The sequence below is a fragment of the Alosa pseudoharengus genome, unplaced genomic scaffold, assembly GCF_046254945.1.
Source record: "Alosa pseudoharengus isolate Yale_2024_CS ecotype anadromous, Long Island Sound unplaced genomic scaffold, YU_APseudo_1.1 YU_APseudo_1.1_scf_6, whole genome shotgun sequence".
Classification (NCBI taxonomy): Eukaryota; Metazoa; Chordata; class Actinopteri; order Clupeiformes; family Clupeidae; genus Alosa; species Alosa pseudoharengus.
In genome coordinates this window covers 39,559,258-39,580,269 of record NW_027468848.1, presented here as the reverse complement: position 1 = coordinate 39,580,269, position 21,012 = coordinate 39,559,258, and the positions used below count along the sequence as shown (strand labels likewise).

General features: G+C 41.9%; 1 protein-coding gene across 4 annotated transcripts in view; it reads right to left on the bottom strand.

Annotated features, from left to right (window-relative positions):
• The window catches only part of prdm6 (PR domain containing 6), a 36,702-nt gene that overhangs the window by 2,361 nt on the left and 13,329 nt on the right, over window positions 1–21,012 (bottom strand). The window contains exons 4-8 of one of the 4 annotated variants that reach the window (XM_076271169.1): window positions 16,927–17,054; window positions 14,876–15,000; window positions 10,272–10,617; window positions 1,654–1,830; window positions 1,266–1,302 (exon numbers count right to left, since the gene is read on the bottom strand). In XM_076271169.1, the coding sequence (XP_076127284.1) occupies window positions 1,266–1,302; window positions 1,654–1,830; window positions 10,272–10,617; window positions 14,876–15,000; window positions 16,927–17,054 (813 nt within the window). Of the gene's footprint in view, window positions 1–1,265; window positions 1,303–1,643; window positions 1,831–10,271; window positions 10,618–14,875; window positions 15,001–16,926; window positions 17,055–21,012 lie in introns of all 4 variants that reach the window. The other 3 variants (XM_076271171.1, XM_076271172.1, XM_076271170.1) reach the window with 3 other exon arrangements.

Here is a 21,012-nt window from a genome sequence, read left to right as displayed (position 1 = left end):
AAACAAAATGGCAGTAAGGCAGACAAGACACAAGTAGAATGAGCCAAAGCAGATCTAAATTCTTACAGCAGAAAGACAAAACTGCCAACGTTCTGTTGAGCGGTGCAGAATAGTTTCAGTGATGCTTTGCAGGGCCAGGGCTAGAGTGGAGAGAGCATCTAGTCTCCCTGACAAACAGAAAATGCCATCTTTATTCTATCAAGCATATCAGCTCGATGGAAATAACTCAGCCCTATTGATTGACTAAAGATTGGTGCACTGTATTCATTAATGTCTTTGTGCCCCTCTTCCCCTCAGGAGCGGCTGAAGTGCTGATGACACGTTTGTGTATCACTGATTGCTCATTAGAAAGCTGATTTGTAACTTGGCTGCACAGTGAGCATAAACATAGACACAAACCCTCGCAAACACAGGCAGCGCTCCTCTTTCAACAAACACACACACACACAAACACACACTGCCAGCTCACAAACAGGCCTCCTAGTAGATATCATAGTCATATGTTCAAAAGAGCTTTAATGCTATGTGAGAATTTGATTATAATTGCAACATTCTTCAGAATGCATGTACTCATAATGGAGTCTGATAAGCCCATTCATATCTTAACTCCTCAAAAGACGCACTACAGTAAGTAGATTCCTATGTCAAGCAAATCTAATCATTCAAAACAAGATATATGTATTTGTTTTTTTTTAAAGGCATCTCTTAGCCTTCAACTACAGTGCACCAAGCCAATTGTGTGCTTTCAGGCTTAGCCTGAGTAACAGATGCATTCTTCCTTTTGCACAAAAATAGTCTTTTCTGATACAGCACAAGTAAAGACAGTGAAAAACAGACTCCATCTGTTCCACAGGTTCTAACACTCCAGCTTTATTTCTCTGATGTGGTGTCAACATTTTAGGAGTAACACAGCACACTAGTAAAGAAATGATTTCATGGTAGTAGGTCATTACAAAGAACACTCAACACATCTGTATTTAAATAACCACATTAGCTATTAGCTATAGGAATCATTATAACAATAGGGCTGTGATCACTTAAAGTAGATGTCTACATATTTTTGATAACTAACTGTAATCACACAGGTCATGGGAAATATAAGCGGTTATTAGATTCAATTTAAGTAACATCTGGTTAATCTTACATTAACAGAAATCTATTTTCATTCCAACCTTTCAACCAAGTGAGTCTATTGTAGTATGATGGACAGTCCCTCTAGTGCTAGCTGGTGTGTGTGTATGAGCTTAGCCTTGCCCTTTGCCCACCTGAGCTTTGAGAAACTGCTTCATGCTCTGTCTTGTCCTGTGATGTTTGGAAAATGTATTATTTAGGAAAACAGCGAACACAAAGGAGAATGTTGCATATAGTGTGTGTGTGTGTGTGTGTGTGTGTGTGTGTGTGTGTGTGTGTGTGTGTGTGTGTGTGTGTGTGTGTGTGTGTGTGTGTGTGTGTGTGTGTGTGTGTGTGTGTGTGTGTGTGTGTGTGTGTGGAGGCGTGCATGCGGAGGCGTGCATGCGTGTGTGTGTACGTATGTCTGTCTGTATGTCTGTCTGTCTCTGTGTGTGTGTGTGTGTGTGTGTGTGTGTGTGTGTGTGTGTATTGGTCACATGTGGTGGTCGGTGAGAGGGAGAGTGAGTACTCACTGTTACTTACTTGAATGGCTTCTCCCCAGTGTGTGTGCGGATGTGGTTGTTGAGTGTAGTTGCTCCAGCGAAGGCTCGGCCACAGTAGCCACACTTGAAGGGCCGGTCGCTTGAGTGTGTGACCACGTGGTTCCGCAGCTCCGACGGCTGGGAGAAGGACTGTGAGCAGTGGCCACACTGGTATGGTCTACACACACACACACACACACACATATACAGAGAGAGAGAGAAAAAGGGGGTTAACCCCCATGGCTGTTACCATGGCACCATGACCCTTCATCAACAATGAGATGTGGTGTTGCGTTGAACCATCCATCACTGTGCACTCAGTTCACCAGCACAGGGCTGAAGCACACAGAGAGAGAGAGAGAGAGAGAGAGATTTGGGTTCTCTCTCCTGCTTTGGCCATGCACAAGACAACACCAGTTTCTGCTTATTTACTGAAGTCTGCTGTCTAAACATGGGGAAATATACAGAACACTGAAAAGCACCCTGATAGGGTATCATGTCACTGAATAAGACTATTTCTCTGAAATCATCTATTGTCAAATGACATTAACATAAACATAACATAACATAAACATTAAGATCATGCTATTTTTTTCACAAATCCTCAGTATTTTTTCTCAATTTCTCAAATCTGCTTTCACTGTGTCTTTTCATGGTGCAGAACACAGAATCGGTAACAATTCAATAAAAACAATGAACTGAAAGAATAATGTTTTGTACCACCCAAATCATGCCATGACCCAAATCCTGTTTCCCCTCACTTCAGTTTGTATTCTGTGCCGCCTGGATCACAGGGGCTTGGTGGCTGACATAGAGCACGATTTACTGGAAGGTTTTTCTGGGAGAAGATGCATCGATTGTGAATATTTTAACGTGATTAATGTGTGCAAAGTATTTACTATGGCGGCACTTATGATTAATGTGGGTGTATTGTTTATTGCAGCTCTGGGTTTACAGGAGCGCAATACAACAGATAAATACTTTCTGTGCCCAAATGGCCTATCATCTCTGGGAACTGCTTCAGCTACACTTCTCCCTATGATACTTAAGGCACACACATTGCTAAACCTACAGCACAACAAAAACGCAGCATTGTTAAATTAACCCAACACCCCCAGGCCCTGTTCCTGTGTACTCTTAAGTCCCTCACAGTCCCAAGATCATCACTTGCTCTATACACTGCCATTATGGGAATTAAGATATTTATGATTATAACTACAGACCTATGAAAGCAAAGAACATTGCACAATGTAATCCCGTAATGTGAATCAAGATGTCATCAGATGTGAAAGTTGAGCAATTTTGTGCTAGATTAAAAAAATGAATTGGTTTTCTAAACATGTACTGTATCTGTGGACGAGCAAATGCTCTCCCGTCTAGATCAAAAGTTAATGCACTCCACTGTGACAGGCTGATCTATTAAAAGCTCTTTATCTACAATAATTCACACGTAGAAGTAATTCCAGCTTGTCCTTTCTGCATTAAAACAAAGCTGTTTCAGTTGAACTGTCATAAATCACCCCACACTTTGCGTCAATAATGAATCAATGATCAACAAAATGACTCTTCAGAAAACATTTAATCCAGATCCACTGAGGAGCTCCACACCATCGATGAAACTATTAAACGTTAGTGGGCAGATAATGCACTTGATATTCAAAAGGAGGTAATTAAGTGATAGGAGATAGACAAAAGACCACATAAAAGCCAGTCAATGGAAAACGGTGTTGCTCTTCCTGATAATTAATCTCACCAGTGAAAGATGAGAATGAACTGTGATCATCAGCGTAATTGGGACATAGACATCCTCTCAACTCGGTTGAATATTCATTCACAGTGCAGCTTTGAAACTGTTGTAATCAAGAATATGTTGACTGCATGAAGAGGCGTGAAAAATTGTCAGATGCGATTCTCTATTGATCTGTAAAATTTCTGGGTGCTGGGCTACAGTGCATTTTTTACAGCTTTCTGGGTTCATTTCTGCAATACAGATGGTCGGCAACTTTTACTTTCAAAAGAACCATCTTCTTTGACATGAAAACAGCCTATTGGTCTAAATTAGCTTATCAACATCACCTCAGCTTCTCAACATCAAGTCAGGGGTCAGCAAGTAAGTTTGGCCTTCATTCTCAGCCCAGTCTCAGTGGTGGTGAAAGCAAAGTTCTCCAAGCACTATAAAGTATTTTCATATAAGTTAATTTAATAATAATTTAATATATACTATAAGTTTTACTGCAAAGATTTTGATAAAGTACCATTTCTAGTTTGGGAAAAGACCACTCAAGCCACCACGGAGTTTGGTAAAGGGACGTCAGGATGTGACATGACGCATTCTAGTCGCCAAATAGTAAAACCATTTCTATGTTTTCTCCACATTTTGCTCAGTGTATAGGATACATATTTTTCACAAGTCAATAACGTAAGGATGGCTTTAAGCTAAAAAATGATATCAAAATGGAAAAAAATTGTTTATTCATTTCCATTTTTAGACAAAGCCAGGGAGCCCCTAGAGTGGGGCTAAAGAGCCGCATGTGGCCCCTGCTCTATAGCTACAGTAACTAAGCGGTACACAATATGGCCAATTTGTCTCCATCTCCTACTCCATTCCCAACTCTTACAACTTTTGTGTATGTAAATGAGTGCGTTCATGTGTGTGTTAGTGTATATGTGTGCTTCTCTGTGTGTGTGTGTGTGTAAGTCGTTGCCTGGGACTCGTTGCTAAGGGCTGCTTACATTTTGTGATAGTGCGCCTTCAAAATAGCTGTGCTTATATGCGCTTTCAATTCAGTTGAACTGAAGCCCATGGTGAAAAAATCATCACTGCCTTGAGTGTAAGATAGGAACAGCACTTGTGTCGTGCTTCCCGCCACGTTGAGCCAGGTGTAAGATAGGGCCCATAATTATTATTATCATTCTTAGACACAGTTATTACAGTCTTTCCCATTAGACACTAGCCTGGTATCACCAGACTCATGGGTACTCTCCATTTGGAAATGTTTCCAACCCTAGCATCGTAATCGCTGTACTTTGTAATAAGACTAATGGACAAATGAAACGTTCTGATTTTCTAGGCTGATTTGACATGGAACTACTCTCATTCCTGCGTAATAATCTGCTGCAGCTCAAACTTGTTGCTGGAAGTTACAGCCTACGGGGACTATTTTCAGGTCCTGCATGATATCATTGTGCTGCTGCGCCCATGGTACGTTCGCAATGTTCCTTGATTATTACGCCAGAATGAGAGTAGCCTATAGTTCTATGTCAAATCATCCTAGAAAATCACCACGTTTCATTTTCCGTTAGTCTTATTATACTTTCTAACTTAAGAAGAGACACGTTTTAAATAGGAAAATGACTGGAATTCTTAGTCACTTTTAAGCGTGATGCTAGGGAGATAATAATGGTCTAATCCGACTCAATGATCTATGCTAGGCTGGAGCTAAAAGTGGTATTGCCAGACTCAGAGAACGGCTGGATGAACTGGAGAAAGGTAAAAATCAATTGTTTAACTCGAGGGGAGGTGGAAAATGAGTGTAGTTCCCCAAATGGTGGAATATCCCTTTAAACAATCGTTTTTTTTCCCTAGCTCGAGTTGCTGCAGCCAACAGCTAAAGTAGCCAGGCAGCTACAGCGCTACACTCTGGGGGCATGAACACGGGGGCTCATGAACATTCCCCCAGAGTGTAGCACCCTAGCTGCCTGGAAGCTCTAACTATTGGCTGCAGCAACTCAAAGCTAGGGAAAACCCATTTTTTTTGTTTTTTATAGTACTCGGTGATCTCGGAAAACAGACATCTATATGAAAAATCGCCGGATTTCTCCTTTACATATAAAAGAATTTGGTATACAAGCCTCTTCTTTAGTGGTTTTCACAATTTGTTTTCATTTTGTTAATTTGTGGTCCCTTGAGAGTAGGGTGACCAAACATCCCTATTTCCCGGTCATCTGACTTTCGATATTTGGTGTCGAACTATGGAAATATGGAAAGCTGAAATGATTTTTCATATTTAATTCCTATATACACATTTTTCCTTAGGACCCAATGTGTTTAATGTCCTATAGTGATGACTGATGACGTAAAATATATATTTATACTATATTTTGTATAAATGGCTCTGTGCTATCCCTCTCAGTATACGCCTGCGGATTAAGGATCCATATAGAGTAGGAAAAACATCAGACCCAATCCATGACAAAATGGCATGTGTATCACCATCATGCCACAGGAAACCATACTGCTTGTGTACTTTCTGTGGCTTAGCTGGACTGGACCATTTTAACTTCACCGCAACTTCAAAAGTGGTCAACAAATTTGGAACATGAAGTAATACAGATGACTATGTCTAACTATAGAGATGCACTGCTGTCAACTCATGCAAGGTTAGGTAGGAACATGAATTTATAGTATAGGACTGAGCAGATGTCTACTTGACTGGCACTTGGTAAGCATAAAACAGGGCACGGCACGAGTCTCCTATTTTTCTTGTACATGCAAATGCTGTATGGCTGTTTTAGAGGTATGACTTTTGATATGAAAACATGGTCCAGGCCCTTTCCTGCACACAGTGTTATGTTGTCTCTGGAGTGTGCATTGTCTCTCCTTTAGTCAGATTGGAGTATATCTCCTCGGGTTTATGTCCTACAGTGAGATGTGAGTGTATATTCTACATTGATTGATAGGCCTGAGTTAAAATGGAAGAAAAACCCTCTTGCCCAGAAAAATAGAGGTCAGCAAAACAGATAAGCAAAACGATTTTCCCCTCGTGATGATATACTAGAGTCATTTATCTTAGCCCAAATGTACATATAAACTAAACATCAATAAATATGTATAAGCCGAAGCCATAAACCACGAAAGGAGCCATTTTAAACAGATGTGCTGGGTCATTTGCTATGAGCATAGGCTGAGCCTCCAAATATCAACACATCTAGATTCCCTTGTTCAGCTGAATTTTATCTCCACCCCAGGGTCATAAAGTTAACTATTGACAAACACTCACATTGACTTCAACTCTAGGCTATCTGTGCCACATTTTTCTTCTGTATGAATATTAGTTTATTGAATAAGTGGCATCTGTTTTCCTCTGCATCACAGTTAGAGAAGGTATTTCTCTGTGACAGGGCCTGCTGATTAATAGGTCTATATGCGCCCAAGAAAAATAGAGCTAAGCAAAAAAATTCCAATACACCCCACACCAAATTTAATTAGGTTTAGAGATGTTACACACTGTGTTTGAACCCTAAAACTGTGACAGCTGGTCCAGCAGATTTCCTTAATACTGTAGTGGAATGAGTTAGAAGTGTTGTCTGCGGGTGAATAGCCCAGCATCAGCAGGCCTGATACACATGCTTAGTTCACATTATTTACATGGCTACCAGCCATGCAGCCTGCTGTCAGGGGGGCAGAGGGCCGCGCCGGGCCGCACCACGCGTCACAAACCCTGGGGAGGGAGAGTAATGGCCGGCCTGCTAAGTGACCGCACACCCATCTGGGTCAGCCGCAGCACACAGCTTACAAGGGGCTTCATATCTTACATGAGAACTCCAACTCCACTGCTCAGAAATGCTGCACCTGAGAGAGGCTGTGCAATACACTTGCTCAGAGCCATTGTGAACAAAGGAGCAAACACAGGAAACAGCTTCCCAGCTTGTTTGTTGAAGGCTTGGTCTACTCAAGTGAAGAGAATGTTGCAAGGGAATGTTGGGAATGTTGCATGGGCCTGAAAGCAGATTTGGACATCTCGATTGTAAGGGAATACATTAAAAAAAACACTTTTTGTAAAACACAAACGTCTGCTCAAGATCTGTGTCTAAATTGCAGCCAGGGGTTATATGTCATAGCCTATAAGCCCTGCTATGTGTAGCCATGCCAGCAGGGCGGGTGGGATCACTGTGCAAAGTGTTAGCCCCTCTGGTCTTCTAGGCTATTTAGATATCAAATCTCTGGACAGAATCCCACACAATAGACCTGTGGGAATTTCTCTTGCCTGGAGGGACTTGTAGTTGGTTGTAGTGATGGTGAGATGGAGCTCAAAGGCTCTACACTGATGCTCAGAGGCAGGTTATTGAATCCTGCACATCAGCAAATAACTTTAACAGCCATGAGCCTGTAACAGCCTCATTTCACTAGTTTGTCCATCAAAGCGCTTGATTTCGTATGCCAACAATTAGCATGCTTGGTTGGTAGCTGGACGAGGTCCTGGTATGCCTTTAGTGAAGATCACATGCATGATGTCCGGTGACACCCCTCTAAATTCAGAGCTACTAATGAATAGGAAGGAGGTGGGATGCTTTGATGCACTGGAGTGTCACAACGTGGCCAGCTGAGGCCAGTTCAAACCTCCTATGCAGAGGTGGGCTGAACGAGAGCTGTCAATGCTCCTGTCCCTAGACATCTAAACGGAGGCATAACTTCTAAACTTCGGATGCATAACTTCTCAACATAACATTTTTTTGTCACATTTAGCAATCATCTCCTTATGAACGGTCTGTAGGCAGCCAAGGCTCCGAAAACTAAAAACAAACAAAGTGGGGGCAGCCTATCTAAGCTAATAAATGTAAATATCAACATACACAACTTCCTGCACAATCCCCGACTGCACCTTTAAAGGGGCCTCTTCGCATCGTGCCTAACAACGCCCCTTAGCTGTCTTAAAATCATTGGGACCTACAGCCTACAAAAGAAACACTGTAGTCACACACAAAAGAACAAAGATAATGTTAATTATTGTAAATTCAGCCTGTAGCAACATAAACAGTTTGTCAAGGAGTAAAAGGACTTTGGTCTACCAAATCAGCTCACTATAGGGCTCACCTATATTACACTGCATGTAACCCATATTTCATTTTTATGTTATTATACATGATATGATAAGTAGAAAGATTATATACATATCAAAGTTAGGTTCAACTTTGATTAGATGTGTACATCTCCTAAAACGGATCCACTCAAACCAACTTCAAACACTAATACAACTACTATTCTGAACTGTGACTTTTTTGTGCAGTTAAAAGTGTCAGCACTTGTGACATAACAAGTTTCATGTTTCAGAAAATAGCCCAGTGTTTATGCCTATATAAACTGTTGACATCTTGTTAATCTGACTAAAGACATAAATACTTAAATCTACCAAATGTGCCAGGGGTCTTAAATATATGCCAGTAATTCACATGCTGACTTCCAGCCAGACACAATGACATGTTCCTGGTATGCCTGAAGAAAACAGGATTCATATTAATAGTGAGCAATACAGCTGCTATTAAGTACATACACTGTATGTTAGCTAAATCCTGAAGGATTAGGACTGTTTTTTAATGCTTTGGGGAAATAATGTGTCTTTCTCTGTTGAAATTGATGGGTTATTTTCCATTTTCATGGTAAAGACAAGACAACCAGTTTTGCAACAATTTCTTAACATGAAGACTTATTGCACTTTACATTAAAACTAAAAACTTACTTCTACCTATTCACTTCATCCTACATAATTTAGCACCAGGGAGCTGCATGGACCTGCTCTAGGGTCTGGTGTATAATCAATTATGTATTTCAACAATTTCCCAGCAGGGCTCCCTATGGAATATATTTAGTGTCCTTTTGTATGAAAATGAGCTAATTAGGAACATTTCACATCACTGTTATTGGCTTTTGATCTCCTTAGGCTAGAGATGCACCGATTGATCGGCTGGTGACCAGATTTGGACGATTTTCATGTGATCGGCCATGACCGGCGACCGGCCGGACAGTCTGAAACATGCTGATTTCGTGCCGGTCAAATGCAGTCATGCACCACACTTGAAACATCACCACCCAGCTGAGTTTGCAAAGTTTGAAGAAGCTAGCAAAGGCCAACTCTCAGGACTGGATGTACAAAGAAAGCGCTAATACCGAGTATTTCTATGCACAAAGAGCGAACGCTGTGCTTTGCCATATTGCATGGAATTTGGGCTACTAAGATGTCACTTCATTATGTTCATAAACAGCACTCATCACCGCCCTTCCCTGCCCCTCTACAACACTAATTGCCCACAGCTGAACCACAAGTGCAGTTGGAGTTAACCGATTGTGACATTAAAAAGAATCAAAGTTCAGCGATCATACATGATAATAGGATGTCAACAAGCAGCAACACACAGAGTAGGCCTAGTGGTTCTACTCCACTTAAAGAAATAGGATAGGCCTACTCGAACTATTTACTGCACGTAGACTAGGGCTATGACTGGGAAGTCGATGTTGTGAAAGTGAACATACGAAAGTCTATTAGAAAGGCAAACAAAAGTTAAAGTTGCTTTTGACATAGTAGCCTACAATGAAGAAAACTGATGCTCTGAATACTTATTCAACTGTCTCTGAAAGTTTCTATAATTTACCCATTTAACCAGAATTACACCTGCGGCGGAAGTTTTTCACCGCAAAACAGACACGCTGTTTTCACACATATGCAGTCAATCGCTAATCAATGGTTATTAGCACTTCTCCCCTGTGTTTGCGTGACTTTTCATGCATATGAAATTATGGTCCATGGCAGCATGTTCAGCATCTGGGAAGCATTATAGTTTGATGCTGCATCTTAAGTTAGACTTGAAGAAGAATCTGTGTGTTGACCTATGCCAGGGCCTTACCTGTCTGGGTTCTGTGGGCACACGTGCATCTGCAGTAGTATGCGTTGGGTGAAGGTCTTAAAACACTGGCCACACTTCCAGAGATGCCAGTCGCTGAACTCTGAGCTCAGCTGGCTGGTGGAGGTGGGGCTCGCTAGCACACGCTGGTTCTTGGAGCCCATCTGGTTGTAGCCGGAGTCAGCTGGACCACCCTTGTCCATCAGAGAGAAGCCTCGTGGGCAGGGCGAGTGGGGGAAGACCATGGAGCGCAGCAGGACGCCAGAGGATCCCCCCTTCCCACCCTTACTGAAGGGCTGGAGGCTCTCCTGCCGGGACATCGCCTCGATGACAGTGGCGGGGACATTTACTGTGGTCATGAACAAGAGGAACATGCAGACCATAAGAAAACTGTACAGACCAACAGATAAGCAGATGAATGGCACAACAAGACAGGTACAGATGTTAAGCTTTGATTTTGGATTGGCCATTGCAATCCCACAGGGACATCATTTGTTGCATCGACATTGGAGTCATTTCCTTCAGAGACATTTCCTGCAACTTAAGCTGTTTGTTTTTATGCAAACTCCTGTCACTTCAGCAGCTTCATACTTTCCTTCTCTCATCCCCCTTTTTTGTGTACAAAATGGCTGAGCCAAATGTCTCTTGCAATGACATCAATGACGGTAAAACGCAATCATCACTGCTTTGCAAACCAGCGCCCAAAACACTTCTCTTAAGTTGCCATGAGCAAAACCATGTGCGTCCTTAACAGTAGTTTCTAATGAAAACTCAACATGGAGGAAGTCCCCACCATGACAAGTCATCCTTAAGAAAACCACACTCCACATTCCAGCTATCGCAACATGCTGTGTACACAAACACAGCACCGCTACACTGTAATGTGATACATGTGGGATGAAGACTGGCATCCTTATTCAATAAAGTCTGCTCATCTAATGCAATAAAACTGAAATCAGGCTTTTTTTTCAGAACTTAGTTTCTATGTAAGATCTTTGATCACTGGTAAATTTCAACTGGGATATGTGTGATTAAAGCTAACTTTTGAAAATGTGCATGGATAGGACTTTGCATGGGAGAGGAGTGCATTCAGTTCCCATTGAAATGTTTTCCAACATATTGATTTATTGAAATGTCACTTAAAATGTATGTTAGTGTATGATAGTGGAAAAAGTAAGTAATCTTTTCATTGGTAAAACAAAAGACTCCCTCTACTCAGTTTTGTGATGAACAGAACTTAAAGATGACTACCAACTACTTTTTGTGCTCTTATATTCTTTCTGTAAACGTAATATCCTAAATAATGTCACTGCACGGACACCTTATACTGCACCCAGCACAACACCAAGATGAATGCAAAAGTGGTTCTTGCTCTGGTATTACAAGCTAGAATTTACCACTGTCAACAAAATGTTTTAGAAACATAATCATTTTACCGAAAAGTATAGATGCAATTATACAGCAGACAAAGTTAGATTGATTTTAAATCCACCAATGAACTGCAATCTATTAACAACTGAAACAATGTTCTCCATTTTCATATAGTTAAAATATTGCAGTCTTAGGTGCCCTCACGGGCAGACTGTCAACTCGTTTAGGTGTGTCATCTTTGTTTCAAACCACACACATCCATGTCTAATCTCAGCCCGTCTCAAAAATTACAAAATAGGTAGTCACAAATATCAATTTAATAATAACCAGGTAGGCTAGCTTTGTCTACCATGGTGGATTGAACTGTACTGGGGTTGTTGTCATTTATTACACAACGACAATTTAACAATTTCATATTTAAGACCTAAAGCCACAAAAATGTCACAAGTGCACTGATCATCTCATAATCAGCATCTGGTGGTATGATTGGCTCAGAGGAAGTATTAAATGACACACCTTCAAATATACCTTTTCACTCATCATTGAGCTCAATGTACCATAATAGTATTTGTTACAGTTGCTTACAATAAGGAGTATTCGGCCACGTTCACATGTTGCTTACAGTAAAGAGTATTAAGCAATGTTTACATGTTGCTTATAGTAGGCTAAAGAGTATTAGGCCAAGTTACATGTTGCTAACAGTAAAGAGTATTAGGCCATCATGTTACTACATGTTGCTAACAGTAAAGAGTATTAGGCCATGTTTTTTGCTAACAGTAAAGAGTATTAGGCCATGTTACATGTTGCTAACAGTAAAGAGTATTAGGCCATGTTTGTTGCTAACAGTAAAGAGTATTAGGCCATGTTACATGTTGCTAACAGTAAAGAGTATTAGGCCATGTTACATGTCGCTAACAGGAAAGAGTATTAGGCCATGTTTACATGTTGCTAGGAGGGGCACTTTAAACACAGTTCAGGTATAAAAGCCTCTGTGCCTTCTTGACAGTGGTCCACTCAAATGAAGCCATTTGTGTTTGTGATTATGTTTATACGCACTGTCACCGTCCACTCCAGTGTGAGTTTTATGGCTTTCTTCTGCCCTCATTGTTTGCCACGTTCTTCATGCACAGCATTATGTCCTCAGGATAATACTGCATGCTCAGGAAAACAGTTTACATAGAGTGGCAGTCGTCTAAACAAAACTGCAACCAGACTAAAGTCATAAAATGTCCAATGTGTAAACAGAGAATTGTCAAATGTTGTCAGTTGTCCAGGACCTCCTTCTGGTAAGTGAGCACAGAGAAGCCCAATGTGAGCTGTGAGACGACATGAATGATGACTTCAGGCCAGGAGATGAGTTAGTGATCAAATGTCTTCAAAACTAGTAATAGTATACACAGCAGTGGTATAGAAAATACAATGTTGCATGTCCTAAAAAGAAATGTGTTAAATATACCCAAACTAGTGGTATGTTTTCATTATGTCACGCTGTATAATGAGTATGATATCTATTAAATTACCCACAATTGATGGCCATTTCATCCTTTACTTTCTATTAATGTCCACAGTGGTTTGGACTGTTGGTTCCATTTCAAAACACACTAGCCCAACATTAGCTTCAATTCATTTTCAGATGTTGGTTATTTGGTCTATATTTAATATATATATCTAAATCTGTGTTAAACACAAGTGAGTAATGTACATGACATGTACAACAACAGTGGTCTACCAAGCAATATACCACTGTAGAAGACAATTCCCTATGAATCCCAAATAATGTGATATTCAGTTTTTTCGATGTTTACTTCTTAGAGTAATTGAACCATCCGTGAAATTAAGAATATACATTTCTTGTCCATTAAAACACTTTCACTGCAACTACATGGTCTATATTTGCTATGTTATTGCAGCCGGCCAGTGTTATTAATCACAGTCCTACTATCCCTGCCACTGCCCAGCTACCTGGTGAACCTGGACTGAAGAACTCACTTTTTCAACACACAGCCATGCCCTTGCCAGCCCAGCAGTAAACCCTGAACCTGAAAACTGATTGTATTTATTCTACAATTTGGAAAATGTGCAGGGTTCAGTGGTGACGCCTCAATGAGATTTTCTGGGCACAGCTTAAATAACAACAGCAGATGTATGCCCCTGAACTTCATGCCCTCTGAGGAAATGACAAAAAATGAAATATTCACATATTTTCTGTGTTTTCTTGCTCTTATTTTCATCCAGCCAGTGCCATTCTGGGTGTTTAAAAGCGCTGTGATTTTCAAAGGGTGTAATTACTCTGAATACCCCCTATAGTCCTCAACAATTGCTGATGTTGTTATGAAGTCCATCTTTCAATCCCTACCAGTCCAGCACAAACCTTTTTTGGGTTATTTCATCTGCAAGTCCAAGGACCAAATAGCAACACAGCCTGTAACTGCTGTCCATTAGCTCATATAGAGATAATGACAACCTTTTAAAATCAGCACAATTTAAAAAAAACGTTCAAAATAAAACAACATATTTCATTAAACATAGCAAATTTTGCTGGGATGTCCACCTGCTTTGTGTCACCCAATTAAATTTCTGGATGGAGTAAAACGGAGATAAACAACTGTGTTGAATGAATAATGTAAGCAGATGCAAGGTTAAGAGGATATTAGCCTTATCTGGCAGCATATCTCCACAGATGTTAGATCAGATAACAGGAGAACATGCCTTCAAAAAACTTGTATCAAAGCCCCTTGCCAAAGAGAAAGATCCAAGTTCAGGATGACTGATGACTCACTGATAACCCCTTCTCAAGATTTGTGGACTGAGGCTATTTTTGGCATCAACTACAAGCACTAAACCAACATTTTTTACAAAATCTGTTGGTTTTTCTAATTCCATGGCATCCGTGAATTAGACTGTGAAAGCATTTGATTTCTGATGTTCAGTATCACACATTAAGACATATTTTTTTTAGATTCACAATTATTTAAAAATCATTTCTCAACCAAACATCACATACAACCCAGCAATGAAATAAACAAAAGTGTCCATTATCATCGTGTTCATCATGATCACCAACAGGGACGATCAGCACGCAGAAGTGAATGCCAGAGGAGGCCAGAGAGGAGGAGATGACAGAACGGAGAGGCAGACAGACAACAGAAGGAGAAAGAAAAGGATGGAGCATGAAGGAGAAAAGAAGAGAGAGACACAAAAAAGAAAAGGACCGAGGAAGAGCGAGAGCGGCTTACGGTTTTCATCCTGGGCCATGCACTGGAGAGGGATGCCAAAGAAGGAGGTGTAGCTGTCGTTGTACCAGACCAGCAGCTCTGTCCCTCGAGGGATGTCCATGCAGGCCTGATAGAAAATACATGACCTGCAGGAAAGGGGAAGAAACATTTCTTTTCAGTTCTTTTCTTCCCATGTTTCCATGACCTGACAGAAGTGCATGAGAAATAGCCTCTCTATGACACTGCCTGGCATACAATCCAAAAGCCTGTTAACAGTCAATACTTTAACATTAATAATAATAAGAATGCTACACACCACTGACATTATGTCACTTGTTCAAAACGCCTCTACCCTCTGATTAATTTGGATGAAGGGCGACATTTTTCCTTTTAGTAGAGGCACAATGCTAAAAACCCTGAGCAATGCCGAGGCACTTGGTGAGGGTAAAGTGTGTCACATTGATGCAACACTTATTTAATGAAGCACTCACAAAATAAATGACTTCTTGCATGTCTGTGGCACAGTGGGAGGGTTGCTTTGTCACCACAAAGTGACCCCTGGCAGTGATAACGCAGAAATCAATAGGAGTCTGTGGAATCTCAATATTTTACTCTGTGGTGACGATAAGTAAATTCTTCTTTGAACCTTCCTTTTTTTCCTTGTCATCCTGCGGTTGCCAGATTTGTGGCATAAATATACATAGTCATGTATTTAGGAGCATGTCTGCATTGCAAGTTAAAAGGGAAAAATGTCCATAAACGTTTCAGAAAAGCGCTCCTTCTGTGTCAACAGAGCTGCTGAGGTCTGTGAATTTTATTAATTCTTTCCACCACGACATAAAAATAAAACAAGGACGAGCCCATAAATCACAGCCATCTCATAACCTGAGAAAAACAGGACCAGAGCGCGGGCTTCGTCCCCCTGCATGCGCATGTCTCTCAGTTTGGCCTCACTTAACATAAACACTGCAGCGCACAAATAAATGGACTTGCACTAAATGACTCAGTTGGCTGCTGAAAGAAGGGCTGTTTTCTGAGCGATGGGTGGTCCCACACACTTTCGTCGGAGGGGCGAGAGACTGTAAATGTACACGCCGGCTTACAAGCCTGCCGTCACTTTCAAAACTCGCACAAATCTCCGCTCGGGCCAGGCACATCAAAGCCGTCGCCAGGGCAGCCGTTTTTTCTCTTCTTCTTCTTCTTCTTCTTCTTCTTCTTCTTCTCCTCCTTCCTCCTCCTCCTCCTCCTCCTCCTCCTCCTAGTCCTCTCCTTGTTGGATACGATTTCCCATGTTGACATGTATTTAGTATTGTGGTTGGATGAGTCATAAAGCCAACGGTGGGGCGTCCTGAAGAACACAGAGCACAGCACATGCCAGCGCTTCGTACCGTCGGAGCAAAACAAAACAGCCATGCGAGGGTCGATCAATCACGGAGCGGCTTTGAAGAAGAACTCCACTCGAGATATTTCAAATAATAACATATGGAACTCAAAACAGCTGAGTGGGAGGGCAAACAGACACAGGAAGAAAAGAGAAAGAACAAGAAAGAAAGGATGGAGGACAGAAAGAAACATCAAGGGACTAAAAAAAAGAACGAATACAGAGTGAGACATCACCTATAGCTGGAACTCCTGGATTTGTCAATGTGCTTGTTTTGTTTGGTGTGAACAATATTTACATAACTGCATTGAGTAACTTCAATCCCACAGCTAATCAGGAAAAATACATACATACATACATATATATATATATATATATATATATATATATATATATATATATATATATATCACATCAGTGTAAGACATTATTTGAATATGACAATGTATTTTAAGCAGATGTTTGTGCTGAGTGTGTTGTCTGTGCACTAACTGTAATGCCATTGGTGTAGGCTTTGGTTGTTTTATTTTGGGCGGTGATGAATGTGTGTGTCCGCATAGAGAGCAGCATGTGCATGTAACTGTGTGTGACTGCTAAGGGATGTGTGTTTCTTCATGGTTATGTCAATAATACATCCTGCACTAGCAGCCGTTAGTCCTCTAGCATACGTATGGATGTGTGTGCACATTACCTGTACTGAACCACCATCATATTCTGCTCCCCACAGTGCCTGGCACAGCGAATATACCGCATCCAACTGGACTTGCTTGGCTCATTGCCATCAATAAAGTGCTGTAGTGTCCCCTCCTGGTCATAGATCTATATAAACACACACACACACACAAACAAGACGTGTGTTAGGATTCACTGTTGCAGCAAAAACATAAAATACCCCATTGTGTTGAACAGGCCTGTGGATCTGAGCGACAGCCAACTGGAAATATTTAATGTAGTCTTGGCATATTCAGTCACTCCTCCTCCAAGAGTGCATGATAAGGTAACCAGCTCTGGGGGATGAACAACAGGTGCACACACACACACACACACACACACACACACACACACACACACACACACACACACACACACACACACACACAAACATACACACATAAATAAAATGTGTTCTGCTTTTTTTAGAGGAGACAAGGGCTCTGACACACTAATATACTGGTTTTTACTGGTTTTTAACACTGACAAGGGGCGTGAGAAAGTCTTTTCAACTCAATTCATACTGGCATCCAGAAGACTTGATTTCATTTCACCTCTTGCTCTAGTTTATTTCTCTCGTGGCTCGTCACAGAGGTTTGAGTGAGCAATTCCATCCTGTTCGTTTTGTTTGGCAGAGAGAGAGAGCTGTGTAAAGCTTCACTAACAGATGCTACTGATAGTGCTCTTAATTCTACTCTAACAGACCAAGAGCAACCCTAGATGTCATTCTTTCTCTTTACTGATTCAGTTCAATTACTTTCAAGCTTTCAATAAAATGGTCCTTATTGTTTAGTAGAGTGAGGTATGTGAATGTCCATTTCTGCGTACGTCCGTTCTGTTCTGCGCACAAATAGAAATGTTCTTTCTGTTAGCAGCCATATTGCGTGGAATTTACAGAAATTTATTGCAAACACTTTTCATGTGAGGTTTGGTCATACATGCGATACCATGTTTAAAGGCGCATGTAACATCAGAAACAAGGGGTCATTTCTTATTACACTTGGCCCTTAGTGTACATGTAGGAGATTCTGACCACTGTGGAGCAGTATTGTAAGTGTGTGATTCCACAAATTCGTTTTGTCTGTGTGTGTGTTTGTCTGTGTGTGTGTCGTGTGTGTGTGTGTGTGTGTGTGTGTGTGTGTGTCTGTGTGTGTGTGTGTGTGTGTGTGTGTGTGTGTGTGTGTGTGCATGTGTGTGTGTGTGTGTATTTATCAGTATTACAGATCGCTCTGTTTGTAGGCTGTGTGTATGAATCACGAGACCTGTCAGTTGAGGCCTGGGCAGAATGGATGGGGTTCCAGGACCTCAACTGACCCTGGTGACCCCACAGAATCTCCGACATCCAGTTTGTCTGCTCTGATTCCCCTCCTGGATCCTCCCCACTCCACACTCGGCCTCCACCAGCTATGACAGCATGATAGAGCACACAGACGCTCACTACACACACACACACACACACACACACACACACACACACACACACACACACACACACACACACACACAAGTGCACCAACTCACACAGACACAAGTGTATTACACATACGCACAGGGACACAGGAGCAGACAAAAACAGATGCACAGATACACTCCTACACAGATACATGGACTCGTACACACAAACAAACACAATCACAAACACATACATCACACTTGCATTTGGGCACACACACACACACACACACACACACACACACACACACACACACACACACACACACACACACACACACACACAATTTCCAGTAGCTGCTCTTCCCTCTATCAGAATAGCTATGAGGAGACCAGGACAGACTTTACACACAACATGAATAAATGTGTACCTGTATTAATTTCAGTTACATTCAAATTAAAGTTATTCTGTCATTCTGTAATCAGTTACAGAATTCAACCACTATTTGTGTTCACTTAAGTACTGACACTTAAGTACTGACACAGAGTACCTCTATGCCCTGGCACAAACTCCACACCCCACACAGGCACGTGCATTAGAGGGCAATGGTGGAGATGCATGCGGCTATGCTGTGCTGTGATCTGAGGTGATCAGAGGCTGAGCCGCTGAACCCTTCCACTCCTCACTCTCCCTGAGGGAGAAATGGCCAGAAAGGAAAAACTCCTGACAGACCATTCATCCCCCTGCCCCCCCCACCCCCCCACCCCACAGTGCTCACGCCTGACCTGTCAAAACCCTCTGGCACCTCCTCTTCCCACAAGTCCGCAAACGGATGGTCAGACCTCCAGCCTTATCTTCCAACATCAGGGACAGATACATCATCGATTCTCCTCCCAGTCTGGCAACCACCCTCACTCATCCGACCAGGGACAAATCTCCGCTTTCTCCTCATCATGTTTCTAGCAGCTCTAATTGAACAGCACTCCAGTAAGAGCCTCTCCCCCCTCACTCCAGCCCAGGAGCAAGTCTACTCAAGCTCTTCTCCTCCCACGTCAACCACAGCTCCATCCATCTCTGGCCTTCTCTCACTCTAACCCAGGCCAAGGTCTCCAGGTCCACTCTCATTCCAGCCCTCAGTCAGGGATCCAGTTGCTCCCACACTCATGCGCCATGGCACAGACAAACCCAGCTGCACCCCTGTGCTCTCACTGACCCAAACATATGATATAGGCCACTACATAGGCCCAGCAGAGAGGAGAGTGACCATTCCTCCATATTCAAAAGAAGGCATCAGAAATCAAATGAGCCTGGCTATGCACTGTATATGCAAGTCTGTGTGTATTTACTTTGACTTCCTTGCTGTTGAACACAAGCCTATGCTAAAATGACATCACTGTTTACATACATACTCTCATCTCATGTCTGCGTCCTGCTCTATTCCATTCAAATATTTCTCTGAGAGGCAACATAATTCACTTGTGAATAAATCACTTTCATCTGGGTTTAATTTACATCAACTACATACTGGGGTCTGTGCCAGGCTGCTGCATTCGAACAGACACTCACAGCCCAGCGCAGGACTTGGGCATGGGAACCTACTGGTTTGGGAGTGATTACTATTTTCAGCCGTAGACTCTTAAAATATATAAAAATGAAATATTCTGTATGCTCTAACAACTTCTAAAACATGTCGACAAGAAGAGGAAAAACAACCAATGATGATTCCATATTTAGTTTGAAAATGGACAAGGGTATGGAGAAGCTGGGTTTTCCAGGAGAGAGATAATATACAGTATAACCCTGTGGAAAACACACTTTGATTGATGGCAATCGCTGCGGCTTAATGCACTGAGTAGGGCAGGTTAGTTGCAGCCCTAAGTAAGAATTACAGTAAACACCCAATAAAAGTGATTTACGCCCACATGGGCCTCCCCTGGTCTCCGACAGCTGTCCAGCTGAGGCAGCACTGCAGGGGCTTCTGACCACACAGACAAGAGTTCCGCACAGTGATTACATTTATTCTCATTCAATATCACATTTTGCATTGAGTTGCATTGAGTTGCATGGGCATAAAATAGTAATAGATGCTTCTCTCATCTGACTGAATAGAGTAAATTGAGTTTGCTTTGTGAGTGTGACATTGGGGAAGTAGAGGCTTTAGGGGGGTTTATCAGAGCCACAGTGACAAGTGGTGAGTTATTGTTCTGAAAAGAAGCATCAATGTGGCATCCACAGTGCCAGTGGTGCACAGGAGTGGAGGTGCTCTGTAGCCCGGTGCTTTGGCTCAAATTCCACATGAAAAAGGGCTCTAATCAAAGTCAACTTGGTGGAACCGGACAACAATTGAGGAATTATGGCCGCTAAAAGTGGCTAGGCTAGACTAGACCAAGGAATGTATCCAGGAACTACAACAATGCTTCCAGCTAGCTTCAGCGAGCAATCAGATACAGCCTTTTCTAGAAAATCTGCAATTTCCACGAAGAAATCTTCAACAGCTCTAGACAGTATTATTTTTATCCAAGAGACAAAATAATCTATGGTGCCAGATGACGTCCATGATGGATGTGGCTCTGCCGTGCCCTCTGATTAAGCACAGCCCCTCCTGCTTATTCATGTCCAGCCATACATGACCTTGAGCCATCTCACCATGCAAAACACCCCCTCCCACACACA